The sequence below is a fragment of the Rhodnius prolixus genome, unplaced genomic scaffold (genome assembly GCF_049639745.1).
Source record: "Rhodnius prolixus isolate KJV_2025 unplaced genomic scaffold, Rpr scaffold_2, whole genome shotgun sequence".
Classification (NCBI taxonomy): Eukaryota; Metazoa; Arthropoda; class Insecta; order Hemiptera; family Reduviidae; genus Rhodnius; species Rhodnius prolixus.
The window spans coordinates 38438467-38454642 of record NW_027411592.1 but is presented as its reverse complement, the minus strand read 5'-3'; the positions used below and the strand labels follow the sequence as shown (position 1 = coordinate 38454642).

Sequence of the window (16176 nt, the reverse complement as noted above, 5' to 3'; positions counted from 1 at the left end):
TAAGAATTTTGTGTAAATGACCTTCTTTTATTTTATTTTTCTAATTTTTTACACATTTTTCATTTATTTTTAAAACAGAAATATGTCACAATGCATGTCCACGTACTGCAGCTACGTTTCGCATGTATAATGAAATGTGTAAATTTCTAATATTTTACAGTGACACAAATGAAGGTAGGTAATTGAGTACTCGAGGAAAAGACAACAATTTGCTCGGGTAATAATAATATGAAGTGTACTAGAATATTGCATGGTTATCACTTGGAGACACATAGAATCTTAGCCACTTTAATTCGGTTGACTTTTCTAAAATAGCTTTTCTCATTTAATTTCTCAGCTAATAATGAATTACTGGGCTTTAGAACGGAATAGGGAGACTGAAAACCATCCTTTGCCATAAAACCTTTTTCATTTAGTCTTATTACATGAGCTACTTGGCACTCTATGGGCCAAAATTTCATTAAAATGCAGGTGTTGAACAGCAGGTATGAACAGCAGCTTTCAAAACAGTCGTGGAGGAATACACGAAAAAGCATGGAAGGTAATTTTTAATAGCTCCGTTTGTCCATGGATCTACTATGACCACTGAAATAAAATATAAATGCAGATGGCGATCAAATGGGTTACAATATTTAATAAAGAATAGAGAACCAATTTTTAGAAATTTTTAAATATGATTATTTACATGGTTCTACAACGAAGATTCCTAAGGGTAAGATCCCCCTGAGGATGAAGAATCCTATCACTTAGGGGCGATGGTAGGATCAGATTCAATTTGGGAGCTTTCTGTAAATTAAAGGGAAGTAAAAACATATAAAATCTCTCTCTATAAATAAAAATTGAAATCTTTAGTATCTAAAAATCTTGGTGAACTTCTCTGATTATTAGCAGGTCATAGATGCGGTCAACACATTCAAAAACATTTTATTAAATGACAGATTTCCATCGTTTATTGCTTCTCCCTGAAGAACGTTCGTAGACAAGTAGTGTCTGTTCCATTGAGCTCTAAAACTTTTTTTTTATAAAACTAACACGATACTTATGAAATTATTTGATTAAACTCTGATAATTATAGAGCACAATTAATAAATTTAATGACATAAATCTGCAGCTTCAATTTTAATAAACGAATTAATTAAAACAAAAAGTTTTATTTTCTACTTTTATGGCAAAAATTCTTGTGTATAAACAAAGTTTAGGTCTTATAGAATCCAGCGAGTTTCCAAATTTACAAGAGGTAGAATAAGATGATATTTCCAATAGCCAGCATTTGAATGCTCTCCAGGTACGATATTTTCAAAATAAACAAGCCTAGTAACATTTTAAATTCATTTTCATCAGTAAAAATTTAGCAAGAACTCTAAAATTACAAGAGGAATTGATAGAATTAATACTAAATAAGGAATTCACGTTTAAAATCAGGAATCAACATTTTAGGAAACAAAAGCAGATAACTGACCTGAATTTGGATAAAGGACTATGATACAAAGCTTTCTTTAAAATGATTTAGTAAAGCCTAGGAAGAGATAATCTCGGTCAGGCAGCTGTATTCTAATCTGAGATCTCCATAAACCACCGATCTAATACCTTCCCTAAGGCGTGTACTATTGCAGTCACATGATTATTATATATGATAAAGAAGCACGTTGCAAATAGTTGAAAGTGGCCATATAAGATTGCTTGACCAAAATGGTGACGGACATTCTCAGAATATAACTATACCAAGTTGATCCTTCCCCTCTCAACTATTTTTAATGTTTAGTTGCAATGGAAATTCTATTTTGTTATTACTTAATTTTTGTCAAGTTTGTAATTTATTGTTGGCCTTTGTAAATTTTATTTATTTAATGAACGAAGGTATTAAAACTGTCCGGTAGGACAGTTGTATAAGGGTTGATCGTCAAAAACTGCACGAAAAAGCGTAACGTTGAAAAACACCCAACTTTGACAATTTTTTTCTCTTTTTCTATAAAAGATAAAATTCCCAAATTTTCTTTAAAATATAGGGCAAACCCTCCTTTATAGCTGTAATTTTTTTGCAACCACCCAGATCTAATAGGTTTCGAGAAAAAAGTTGCTGAAAATGAGCAAAAACGGCTTTTTCAAAAAATGTTCTTGTTCTTGTTCTTGTTGTTGTTGTTGTTGTTGTTCTTCTTCTTCTTGTTACCTTTTTTGTAAACAACGTAGCGCCTAAACGCGTGAACCGATTTTCATGAATGAGGTGTCATTCGATTCGGAATTTTATGTAGATGTGCCTTTTGAGGGTCTCGATCCTGTACATCGAATGGGAGAGGAGTTAGCCCCCTTTATGTAAGGCCCCCTCCAAAATTATTATTACTAATTACTCTGTAAATCTTAGCCCGATTTTGATAAAATTTGGTAGGATGATAGGGTTAGGGCTCCCCTACGTAACATTAAAGCGGCAATCAGCTCTTACACTTGTTAAGGGGAAGTATAGGAATCGTTTCAAATTATCGACACGTGAACCGATTTTCATGAATGAAATGTCATTCGAATCGAAATTTTGTACAGATTTGCACTATAAAGGTCTCGACGCCGTGCCTCATAAGGAGGGGAGTTTGCCCCACCCAAATAAGGCCCTTTCTAAAACTATTATTACCAATATTTCTATAACGCTTAGTCCGATTTTGATAAAATTCAGCTCGAATAAGTGGTTAAAGCTCCTCTACATTGCTGATGCTCTTGCACCTACTAAGAGGAAGTACTGCAATCGTTTAAATTATCAATGAGTGAACCGATTTAAATCAATGAATTGTCGTTCGATTAAAAAATCTTTGCCTCTTTGCCTAGAAGTACTGCAATCGCAGTTTATTTTTCTTACTCCTCTTAAAAGGAAGTAATGAAATCGCAGTTTAATTTTGCTATTTACGCACAAATACCTTCCTATTTTATTCAAAACGCTTTTTCAAAAAAAGTTGTTACTGAGGATGGTTTGGGGGACCTTAACGATAATCATTCTTTAAAAAGATCTCTCTAGTGGTAGTTACGGTTCCGACTTACCATCTTATCAGGTTATAATGATAGAATTGCTTATTCCAAATTTAAAAAATTCTGTAAAGCAGATATGTAACTTTGTAAAATAGACAAAAAGGAAAATCTATCCAAAAGGTACAAAAATCTCTTTAACAAAAACTTACAGTTTAAAATGTTAAGTATAAGGGTTGATTAAACGCCAAAAGGTACACAAATCAGCAAGCACCCAACATTTCATTAATTCTTCATTAATATTTAAGTAATTTTACTGCATTAATTTTCATTAATATTTTTTAGAATTTATTAGATGTCACAGACCCTTATGCTGGCCACTTCATTTATATTTTTTTGTTATAATTATGATAAATCACACATATGTACATGCATGTTAAAGTAGAAAAAGACAAAGTTAGAGTAGGCTACTGTCTTGAATTCGTCTTACCGAAATATTCGTGAGCACAAATAACACACAGTTAATAACAAGTAGATTATTCAACAACAATTATTGATTTCTCAATTGTAATTTAATTTAGTCCCCCTAATTTTACTTATAGTAAAATACTGGAATAATTAGCTGTCCTAAAAATATACATATCTTATTTACTTTATATTACATATTACATTTTTTTTTATAAAAAAAAGTTTTGAATTTTTTAGCCTCATAATTTTTTTTTATTTTTTATAACGTTTTTCTTTTTAACCTGTATTTAATAGTTTGATTATTATAAATAACTAGATATTACAGTCAATCTACAGTGCTACTTGAACAAATATTTTGTAGACGAAAATGGCCAGCATAAGGGTCTGTGACATCTAATAAATTCTAAAAAATATTAATGAAAATTAATGCAGTAAAATTACTTAAATATTAATGAAGAATTAATGAAATGTTGGGTGCTTGCTGATTTGTGTACCTTTTGGCGTTTAATCAACCCTTATACTTAACATTTTAAACTGTAAGTTTTTGTTAAAGAGTTCTATTTGCAACAACATCTTTAATTAATTTTCGTTAAGTACCCATTAAGAAAAAATACGTCTTTTGTATGCTCATAAAAGATGCAAAAGCGGCGAGTTATTAACAAAAAAAAGGGGGTGTAATCTATGATTCTGTCATCATCTAGTGAAAACTGCACAAAACTATACTTATTCCTCTAAATATTTAAGTTTCATACCCATCTAACACTTACGTACTTAATTGATTAGCATCGACAATATAAGTTTCAAAGAACCTTTCGGTAGTTACGCTCTTAATCGCGCTTTATCTTCGTTCTTTCTCAAAACTTCACCGTAATGTCGAGGTGTCAATCTCAGTTCAGACGCTCATGTTTCGATAAATGTCAAATGTCTTCAAACACCAAGGATAATACAAAATACTATATTCTACTTATTACCTGTCTTATATATGTTCAAATAAAGTTATTGTATTGTATCGTTCAGAAAGAATACTTACAAATCATACTATCTCATACCAACAAACCACATATCCCAATCTCATATCAAGCGTACCTTACTCTCCAATCCTTATTCTTTCTTAATATCAATAAACGCTAGCTGATCAAGATGGGCAACTACGCCACAACTTCATACATAGACAATAACATATTATCACAATTCTAGTTAAATTCTAGTTATTAAGTGCGATTGTTATTGCAACAATTGTTGGATAAATTTAGCCTCAAAAATTGTATAACAAACCAAAATTATGTAAAATTATGAGTACGGGACAAAAAGTGGGAGTTTACCATTTCAATTCCCACCTACAGAACTTATTGGGAAATGCTAATTCTAAAGTAAGAGCTTTCAATGTCAGACCTTTTTATTTTTTTTTAAAAAAAAAGTAAGATTAAAACAAAAAAGTATGTTGGTATTGCTGAATGAAAATACTCTGGAAAAGTTTACTAGATAACAAAGAAAAACTTGGCCTCTTCTAGAAAACTTTCTTTAATAAACCCAAGAACTGTCACGTTTTTCTCACTCTTAAAGAACTTTAAATCAGTTGTTGAAATTAAATCAAACTTCAGAATAACCTTGAATTAATTTTAATATTGTTTTCCATAATCTTTTCCACGTAGAGGCGCACTTTTTAAAAATTTAATAGAATATAGCTGCTGCCTTATTGAACGAATTTTTTTTTTAATTAAACACTTTGAAGGATTTTGGCTATATTAATATCAAGTTTTCTACTCTTAACTTACAGAAAGATAATATAATCCACATAACATTTCAATGATTTGACAATGCAGCTGCCAGTAAAATTAATCGCCAACGCTTTTTATAAGTGCCTAAAAAGTAAAGGCTTCCACTGTCATTAAAACAAAAAGTATGTTAGTTGCTCTTTTTATTGGCAAATTTTTCTGTTGGGCCACATTAGAGGGATGCTTATTATGTAGTTCCAGTTTCCAGAGAAACCTACGAAAAGCCAATTTTCCCAAGATTTCGTTTCAAATCAATGTGCTCTGAGAGCGGTAAATAAAAATAAGATATTCAATTGGAAGCAACCTAACAAAATATTACGGCGATAAAACTACTTTGTTTTCATGAAATATCTGAAGAATAAGAATTAAATGATTTAATTTAAAAGTAAATAACAACTAAAGTAAATTAAGTAAAGTAAATAAAATATATTAGTTTATAGTAAAGTCGTTTACTTACTTTGGGGGCTGAGCTCAATTGTGAGAATAAGATTATTTCTGGGGTAGATAAAAGGATTATGGCCGGTAACCGCGCTTACTTCGCTAATATTAAACTCTTCCTTTCGGCCTTATCGTCACGAAATACAAAAATAATCTTGTACAAAACATTAATTAGACCAGTCGTGAGACTTACACCGCCGAAACATGGACCCTATGTACGGTTACCATGAAAATGTTGAAAGTCTTCGAAAGAAAAATGTTGAGGAAGATATATGGACCCGTATGCGAGGTAGGTGAATGGAGGATAAAAAAAATATATTGAGCTATAGGAGCTGTATGGCGAATGTGATATTGTAAAGTTTATTAAAGCGTGAATAGATTGGTTAGGCCATATAGTAAGAATGCCGGACGATAGAATGCCGAAGAAAATCTTTTTAACCGCTATGCAAGGCAAAAGAGGAAGAAGATGTCCAAGAAAACGTTGGGCTCAGGATGTCGAAAATGACCTGAATATAATGGGCGTTACAAATTGTCAAAGAAAAGCCAAATGCAGAGAGCAATGGCTTAATGTTGTCAAGGAAGCCAAGGCCCACCCTGGGCTGTAGTGCTCTGCAGTAGTTTATAATTTTCTCTTCCTCTCATAAGAGGGGTACTGTGGTCGTCCAGATTAATTTTCTTATTTTCTAACATAACCTGAATGAAAGAGAGATATCCAAATCAATTTCGCGTTAAACAGGATTGACGTGCTGGGATTAAATGTAAAACAAAGATTCTCGCAAAAGTCTTTTCGTTTGCTGATTGCCAGCCAATAGTAGCATGAAAAATTATTTTCAGTCTAGTGTTGTATAGGCAAAACAAAATGTTTGTATGAATTCCAGAAACATAAATAACAGAGAAATTACAAATGGAAGAAAATTACCGTCCAACAGCCAAAGCCAACTAAATATTCGGTTCCCAAATTTATTCAACGCTGATTGTTGATACCTTTCGTGCGTGGAATTAAAAACACCCCATTAGGATTTTGTAAATTGGATCCTACAAAATGTATATCCTCTTTGTTCCTTTACTGTTTCTCTTTTCTTTTTTTTTTTTTAGAAAAAAAAAATTATTTTGCCAATATTATGTTGAAAGAGGTTCCGAAAGAAAACTAATATTGCTTGTAGAATGTAGAGCACGTAGCTAGTAGCATGTTGATAAACAGATTACATTTGTTTGAATACACTCCTCTCTCTTGCTTTATCCTTAATTAAAAATAAGATATTCAATTGGAAGCAACTTAACAAAACATTGCGGCGATAAAACTACTTGGTTTTCATGAAGAATAAGAATTAAATGATTTAATTTAAAAGTAAACAACAACTAAAAGACTCATCTGAAGTGGCGATCTCTACAACTAAAAATCTGGTCCGAATAATTGCTCGAATTCCTCCAAGTTCAATTCTCAATGCTTCATCGTCTCGTATACATTTTCTTGAAACTTCTAGTTTCAATAAATATTCCCTATGAGGGGAGCAGACAGATGACTCAAATTGCAATTAAAAAATAAGTCGCGACTAAAAATAGTCATGACTAATTCAATTGCATCACATTTAATCACGATTACACCAGTCTAAGCGTGACTAAAGAAAATAATAATGATCAACGTTAGTTGTTATTTACCACTAAATTATCAACTATTAGTCCTGATTAATTTTTTTAATCACAAATTATTAGTTTTAATTATCGCCAAGATTATTTTTACTGCGACTAATCTGTATAGATTAGTAATTTGGGTGATATATGAGATTTCACGCACTTTAAACCACCACAGCAACTCACTAGACATGTAGGACCATCTTATACTCATCTTTAACCATTTTGATGTCTCACCAGGTTTACATAGGTTCACTCAAATCTAACATGATGTTGACTGACTAGACTAGACCTACAGAACAAATGTATGTTCAAATAATGAATGAACAAATAATACTCAAAGCAATTCTTTAAAAGAAAATATATCTTATCAGAAGTTCTAAAAATTACATAGGAAAAACTAAAACTAGAAAAGTGGATTATGCTTTTAACAAAAATAAGAAAACATTATTGCGACATTCAAAGCAAACACTACGAAAAATAAATATGTAAATTTACTAAAGGTTTTTGGTTAGGATACGTGATTTTATCTTTCATAATGCGCATGTTTATTGTTCACTAAACTGATTTCGGGCATTTCTCAATTACCAGATTGGTGAAGTTCGCTGTAGGCAATAAACAAAACCTACAATATCTATTTATTGAACCGAAGATGAAGAACTATAAACCAAAATTAGTCCAAAATGATTAAATAAATAAATGTTAGATTGAAAAACAATGTATTTTTTACAATAATTAATACATATTTTTTGTTTTTTAATTCTTGATGTAAAATAAATAAATAAACACATATGTGTACATTCAAAAGCGTATAAGAACACACAAATTCACTTACAAAAATATATAAATATATATTATTACGAATATTGTATTGTGTTTGTGTGAGTGTAGTAGGAGTATATTTAATGGGAAAATATAAAAAAATAAGTTATGTACATAATAAATAGAGAAATGTATAGTAAATATTTTATATTTTGACAAAAAAAGAGGCAAATAAATGTGACGCGATATAAAATAAGTTAAATGTGAGTGTAAGGTGGTTCCTATACAGGGTGTACACGGAGGAGAGGTCGAGCTGCATTGGAGCCTTCATTTGCAGTATTCCAGTTAGTTTCAGATTTAAACAATAGTTAACCAATACTCGTATAATCAAAACCATTATTACCTTAATCTACCATAAACATCCTATCTAGTTCATTAATACTACCTATTTCATTTAATGGATTTAAGAAACAAAACCTTAAATTAAAATACAAACTATTTTTAAAAATTATTAATTAAAACATTTTGGATTACAAAGGGGAAGCAGTTATGACTTTCCTTTTCTATTTAGTTAAATACTCACACAATTAGGTAGAATAATGCACTATAGCAATAAATTTTGTCTAGTCTTTACTTTTACTTTTCTTTACTATCGTTACGTACCAATGTTTTCACTATGCATTTACGATATTTTCCTTTTTTATTCTGAATAAGTTTATGTGTGTATATTATGTAAAAAATAAAAGCTTGTACCCTACATTTGTCTTTAAAAAGTATGTAAAATCATTAACCTACTTTAAAGAAGAGAAATTTTTTCCTTTAAAAAAAAACAAAAACAAAAAAAAGAAGCTGAATCTATGAATTGAATTGTGAGGAGACGACCAAAGAATAACATTACCGAAGTTGAATCATCAAGTTTGAGTATGAAAAGGGACTGTTGACAATAGGGCTGTGACTATACCCAAACACTTATCTCCAGCCTAGCTCCCTAGAAGTGAAATGCTTATGTTTACTTTCAATCCAAAAAAGAGAAAAAGTATTAAAAATAAAAAAATGGGGAACTCTATCGTCACTAGGTGGGTCACATAGTGTACTGTTATTAAACAATGGACAGGTGTTCACCAATGTAAGGGCGGTAACCTTTTTTTTTAGAAACAAAAGTGAATTTAAATATGAATAGGCTTTGTCTTTGAACACTGGGTCACCAGGACGTCTCATGTACTTATTATTCTGAAGGAAATTTCATTTTTTTGTGAGAAATTTTTGTTTTCTGTATTGGTCGAATTTGAATTATGAACAACCTATTCACTCACTTTTTGCTTGTTGAATGATAATTGCTAAACGAATTTTAATTCATCACTTTTAAATTTACGTTCTCCTCGAGAATAACAGTACACTAATTTTTAGGGTAAAAGTAATGTAAGTTCATTTTCTTATAGAGAAAACTAAAGATAATTTTGTCGTTTGTAATTTGTAGTTCTGAAGTGAACTAATATTTCTTATACAATTAAAGTAATGCTTAATTTTTTTAAGTCCGCCCTTCTGATTGATTAGATGACATGAACGAAAAGGGTAGGTAACAAACACACTACTTTAAATTTCACATAATTAATATGAAATAAAATTGTATGGCAGGAGCAGGGTGCGGATTCAGTATTACGCATTACAATCATATAGCTATCTCCTTTTCGAAAACGAATATCCAAAATGTATTCTTAATTACTTAAATAAAATAAAGATCAACTAAACATTTAAGTTATTTTAATTTAAATTATATTTTGAAAGAAGGTTTTTTTAATATTTTTATTCTTCTTTTGGAGTGTATTAGTACAATAGTTTATTCAATGAATTTGGATTAACACCTCCTTTCGTAATGCCAGTGAAACGTCGGTGGATCACAATTCTTCACTCTTTGGAGAATTGGTTCCAGGAACATTGAACAGAACAGGGCGAGAGCCCATTCCATGACAGTTATTACGTTGTTTTTATGTTTTAAATCGATATTCGTTGTCAGAAGTTTGGGTAAAAGGTAGTACAATATTTTTACTTCCTCTTGCTAGGTACAAAAGATATATTTCGATATATTTAATTATTCAAATTTTCGAGTTTCACCCAGAAAGTAGACTTGAAGCTCCCTGAACGCTCCCCCTCCAAAATTAAAAATGGTTTTATAAATAGGTGGGTGTGTGTGTGATATTGGGTTCTCCCCCTCCAAGAAATTACCAAAATGGGAAGGACTATATTTCTAGGACTGTAAGCCTTTAGTACCTATCTAACGTGTTCTTACAATACTTGACACATATACAACCGAAAGATAAATACAGAATAATATATAAAATGATTAATTTACTACAAAAAAGAAGTAAAACTTGCGATATTATATATCAAATAAACAAATTAAGGCTCCAAACAAGACTGCATCTACACTAGCTCAAAAAAAGTTGACCAAATTAATTATGGTAGAAAACGGTTTGATGAAATTGTCTGACAGATGTTTGAGTGGTTTGTGAAGCAGAAGTACCTCTGGAACTAATGCTGCCCTGAAGTGGATAATGTAGAATGTCACTTTCTTCAGCTGTGCAGAACAACTATATGAACCCGACAGCTTTTACTTTAAAGGTGAAGGTAACTTCAAAAGTCGTTGGAAGCTAAAAATATGAGTACATGTGCAGCATAAAACAAAAGCGAAAAATCGCAAAAACAAAATTTCGAACCCGACTGAGCTTTTAGATAAAATCAACTAACCGAAAATGCCACTTTACAGTATCAATGTTTACGTTTTTTTTTGTGATTTTTTAAAAACTGCTCCCTTGATTTTCTTTAAACTTCGTATACTTAATACACATAGGTAGTTTTACAACTTTTCTTTGAAACACTCTACTGGCTAAATTTGATTAACAACAACTTCTAGTAAAAGTGGTGTTATGGTATTCTATAATGTTTCGTTTCAGTGTAATGTATGGGCTATTACACCAAATAAATATTAATAAGAATAAAAGATAACCTAAATTACAAATGTGATTAAAAACCAGTCAATCAAAAGGCGGCCCTTTACTGAATTGACTTTTCAATTTTTCTCAAAAACAGTTCCTACGATTTCCAGTAAACATTATGTTCTATATGTACATCAATAAACTTTATCTGAAACATTTTTAAAAAACATTTATGTAAGGAAGAATTCATTGCAGTGCCATCTAGTAGCAATAAGTATAAACCAAACTGGACTGTCAGCCACTTATCTTAATTTTGTTTTCTACTTGGCCAAGAACTCTGGAGGCTTGACAGTGGACAGTTCATGCAGAGTTAGCAGTATTCAGGAGTCAGTAATTACTATAAATCTCTAATTTCATTTAGTTGCATAATTAGTTCCGAATAGTTCTTTTTAACAAATTCAGTCCCTAACAAATAGTTACTAAATTCAGTTATGAAGAAATATTTCACATTTCTCCCAGTGAATTCTTTCGCTTAAATATCTTCATTCAAAACTACATACATAAAAGCACTTTTTTTTAATAATCATTAAACAATTTAAAAATTAAGTAAAGAAAATAAAAAATGCTTCTTTCGTAACCGTTTAACATCACTATTTTTGAAAGAATAATGATAATTTGAAAGAAATATATATATGTATTTTTTTTTCAAGTAGATATACAACATGAATGCATCAATATAATAAATTATGCATGGAGGATATGACACACAAAAACCAAGTGGTGAACTCATAAGATAAATATTTAGTTTTGTACTATTTGTAGTATATTGTGTCTACATTATAAAGAAATATTGATTTGCAACATTTCTTTTTTAAATTATAGTTACAGAGCAATGTTTAAAGTTGGAATATAGAATTCATTAAAACCCTGAGACCATAAAGTTTTAATGAGGCTCTCTTTTGTCTAAATTTAAATAAAATAAGAAAGAATGTGAAGCGTAAATTTGGTTTAATATTTATAAATGAGAATTTGCCAGGTAGGCCCAAATCAAGAAATGTTAAAATGCCAACGTTTCACACATACAGGCGTAATGTGATATCCTCAACCAATGTACACGTTACGGTATAAACTCAGAATATCAGACATGTAGGTAAATAATTTGGCTATTTTTCAGCGGGGCTACCAAATTGGTTATTCTCAGAAATGTTATTTATTCACAACCTACAAATCTTCTCCTAAGCATGTTTCCCCCTTTGAAACGATTAGCTAGATATGGCTCACATTGTTAGGGAGCTCAGATTTCTGTTTTCTGAGATTCATAGTATTATTTCAAGTGATTAAAACTCAACTCTTTCAAATCATATCAGATGTATAAATAGTTAAGACTGCTTTTTGAGGCCTTATTGATCTGAGTACAGTGAAAATCAACACCTTTTATTTTTATGATTTAAGGCGCGTCAACATCTTAGGTTATTAGCGCCCGGAGCTTTTTTCAGTGCACTGCCGGCCTCCGGACAATGTTCTCTCGTTACATACAACACTGTCCATCACCGGACGGACAGTGAGCTGTAAGAAGCTCCTAGGAAGAGAAAATCTAAGGGTAGCTGCTGGATTCGAACCCGGGACCTCCGCGTGGGATTCCAGTATGCTTACCTCATAGCTAATCCCTTCCCTTTTATTGAAGCAACTTCCAGTAGGGTGTATCCAGAGACCAAACCAACTTAACAAAAGTGGTTTAGATTCTATTGCAATACAAATTTTTTAAAAATAAATATTAATAATAAAGAAAGTCAAAATAAAACTGAATATGCTTATTCGCCTAAGATGACATCATTTAATTACAATTTGAAAAAACTAGAACAAATAAACCAGTTACTGGCAAAACAATTTTTTCTATCAGCATCACTTGCAATATTTATAAATCAGCAGTTTCACGTATTATTTTTTCAATTAATCATGCACAAAAATCTTCATGACTTTTCTCTGCTTTTTTCACACAATCCAATTGTTCAAATACAACTGCAAAACTACACAGTACAGCGCTAATTTGTTTGCCTTCTCCGGATTTCTTACAATTTCTTTACCATCTCTATACCAACTTTATTTCTTTCCCAATATGTCTGTAAATTCCAAAGAAACAGGAAATTAATTAAAAAGCTAAAATTTCTAAATTATTTATTTATTTTTATAACTTACAATTTAAAGAAGATAAGGTATTATTATTTTTAATGTACACAATATGTGCTTAATGGAACTGGCCGATTTATTCTAATCAGCAAATAATTATATTTATGTAGAAATCTTACATTTTAGATAAATTTACAAACATGCACATTTTTAAACAACCATATTATACAAAACTATAGCAGGATTTTTTTTTTGTTGTTTTATACTACTGTGAATACCTCTTTCCTTCATCTACTTAGAAAAGATTTTCCTCGATTATAATTTCCTTATAATTAAAAAATATCTTAATAATCGTTACCAAAAAACTTATATCCGTAATTAACGAAAAATGATATATATATATGAAAATATTTTTCAACCTAATTATGCAAATATCACATTTCTCACACCACATTGTGTTTCCTTCATTTGAAAATTAGATAAAAAGATTTTTTTTTAATTGGTAGAAAACATCGGCTCCAGTTCATTCATGACTTTTCACTTATTTCCTGGTTTCTCTTAGGAGAAATAGCCAATAGTTAAAGGAATGGTGCTATATAATTAAATTAATGACTATAGATATTACAACTTTAATAACAAAATTAAAAAATAATATTTTCTACTGGTAAACAAAATATAACAGAACATTACAACCTGTATTTAAAAGCTACTGCTCCTATAACAGCAACGGCAAAACTAAAAGCAGCTATCCATTTGAATGCGTTGTACGGAGGTTTTTTCTTTTTATCTGTTTCATTATCATGCGAACTGTTTCCCATCATTTTCTTGTATAAATCTCTCTGCTTGGAATTATCTTTGCGCTGAGCTGCTAGAAGAAGTGACAGTTCTTGCTGAAAACCTTTTGAATCTGGTACAATAGCAAGTGCTTGCCTGATTACTTCGATGCTCCTAGATAGTTCACCTTTTTCTTTCAGAATTTTGCTCTTACGGAAAAGTGCTTTTACATTTTTTGGTTGACAATTTAATACCTGGTCAATTGATAATAATGCAGCATCATATGCGGAAATTTTCATCTGAGATGCCCCTAAATTATTGTAAGTCTTTAGCCTCTCCTCTAAAAGATGCTGCATTTGTTTATCAGAATGTTCTCCAGGGATGTCAGTATCGTCGAGGTAATCAAGAGCTCTTCTATATGAATGAATAGCCAGCGTATGTTCATCTCGTGAGTACCACCAGTTCCCTCGTTCCTTTTTCCTACTGCCTATTGCGATTCTATCACTTATGCTTAATGTGCTTATTAGGGGCTCAGGTTTAACATCCAACAGAGTAACATGATAGTACAAGGTAGCATCTGGAGGAACGTGTGGTGTACATCCAAGGGAGCCATATCCGAATCTAGAAGCTATTATAATTTCTGCTTCTTCTCCTTTATCCATTAGGGCCAAAGCAAAATCTAAGCCCTGAATTGTTTCGTTATCACCTAAATTTATTTCTAGGCACTTTGATTGTTCAAAAATAGTTCCGTCTTCAAGCTTACCTGTCACACTTATTTCACAAACATCAGCTTTTTGTGGCCTAGAATCTGGAATCCCAGGTTTCAGAGTTTTTTTCTTCAACTGACCACTCCCTAAAATGTCCATCCATTCTTCTTTTTCTTCCTTAGAATCACTATCACTAGCAGACTGACTTTGATTTAGGGCTTCTTTATTTCCTTTACTTGTTTCATTTTTATTCTCGTCTTTCTCTAAACTGCTCGTTCCCACTTCTTTGCTTTCTGCATCTTCTCGTTTCTTAAAATCTTTATTGAATTCTTCTTTACTGCTTTTAGAATCTCTAAATAAATGTTCCTCATTAGATGTTTTATCTTTTATTTTGGAAGTTGAATCTGTAAATTTTTCTTGTTCACTGTTGACAACTGAAATGTCCGGCTCAGTTTCTTGTTTATTATTTTCGGGATTCTTTTCCTCAATAGTATTTCCATTAATGTTAGAATTATTTAAGGAATTTTCACCAGTTTTTATATTATCATTTTCTCTCAGTTCTGAAATAGTGTCTTTCATTTCACTCTTCTTACTCGAAACGTTTTCATTTTGTTCACCTCTTTCATTATCTAAAAAAGCTTTAGCCGCATCAAAAGAACTTTCATGGGTCACCTCAAATTGACCGGAGTTAGGAAATTCCATTTTTTACGTTCACTAAGTTATACGCACAACAAAAATTAGCTGTTATTCACACTCACTGTTAAAGGGGATGGCTAACCTATTCCGATGAGGTAACCTCTACTTAATTTTGGAAAGAAGATGAATCACCTGCTTTATCATAGGTAATTATCGTGTAGCATCCCATCTTGCATTAATTTTTTAGAAACAGTTTTTTAAAACAAGAATATTGCCTGCGAAAGAACCATTTTTTTTTTGCAATATTAAATACTTCAAAATTTAAATTTAACTGAAGGTAACAATATCTGCATCATAGGATGAATTTAAGGAATTAATTGCCTAATACTGTAAGCAGTTATGTTAAATCACATATGTTAAAAATTAATGAAATCATGGGTAAATAATTTTTCCATATGTTTTGATTCCATTAAAGACATTTTTAAGGAAAGATATAGAATTCTTATACTTAGGAAAGCTATTTATTCGTATAAAAATAGCCGTAAAATAGAAGGTACAATAACCATCAACAATCAATTATCAACTAAAATAGCAAATGATTACAATTGTTGAGTTGTAAAGATAAGTTTTCTATCCCAATATTTTTTTTTCAGAATTCGTTTGGGGGGTGAACAGAAAAAGTAGACTCATTGGAACATTGAGTAATCTCGAAATAAAATCACCTCATATATTTAATTCGGAAGTTTTCACAAAAAATATATGTGCATACACTGAGTTTTTGCAGGCCCTTAAAATTTCTCTTTCTAGGAGCCCCTTACAGTTAGCCCAAATCAGAGATAGATAAAAGGAAACTTTCCTGAAGCTAGTGGTGCGCTTAAAAAGGCTCCGGACGCCAATAATCCTCAAATTTTGGCGCGCCTTAATTACAATAATAAAGATTTTATTTCAACATAAAAAATGGTGTGCTAAATTCCATTT

At 31.2% G+C, this 16176-nt stretch overlaps 1 protein-coding gene across 1 annotated transcript; it reads right to left on the bottom strand.

The window, feature by feature from the left end:
- Window positions 1-12760: 12760 nt before the first annotated feature.
- On the bottom strand, window positions 12761-15546 carry zda (peptidyl-prolyl cis-trans isomerase zonda). The gene is made up of 2 exons (XM_074119155.1): window positions 13775-15546; window positions 12761-13074 (listed from the first exon to the last, which is right to left on the bottom strand). Exons 1-2 carry the CDS (start codon window positions 15262-15264, stop codon window positions 13044-13046), a joined length of 1521 nt encoding a protein of 506 aa, XP_073975256.1. The 5' UTR covers window positions 15265-15546; the 3' UTR covers window positions 12761-13043.
- Window positions 15547-16176: the final 630 nt, after the last annotated feature.

Bases quoted from the DNA above. Each gene is read 5' to 3' on its own strand.
- zda (XM_074119155.1), bottom strand. From the start codon at position 15,264: ATGGAATTTCCTAACTCCGGTCAATTTGAGGTGACCCATGAAAGTTCT. The intron at 13,075-13,774 runs GTTGTAATGTTC...TGGAATTTACAG, and splicing joins GCAGTAGCTTTTAAATACAG to ACATATTGGGAAAGAAATAA.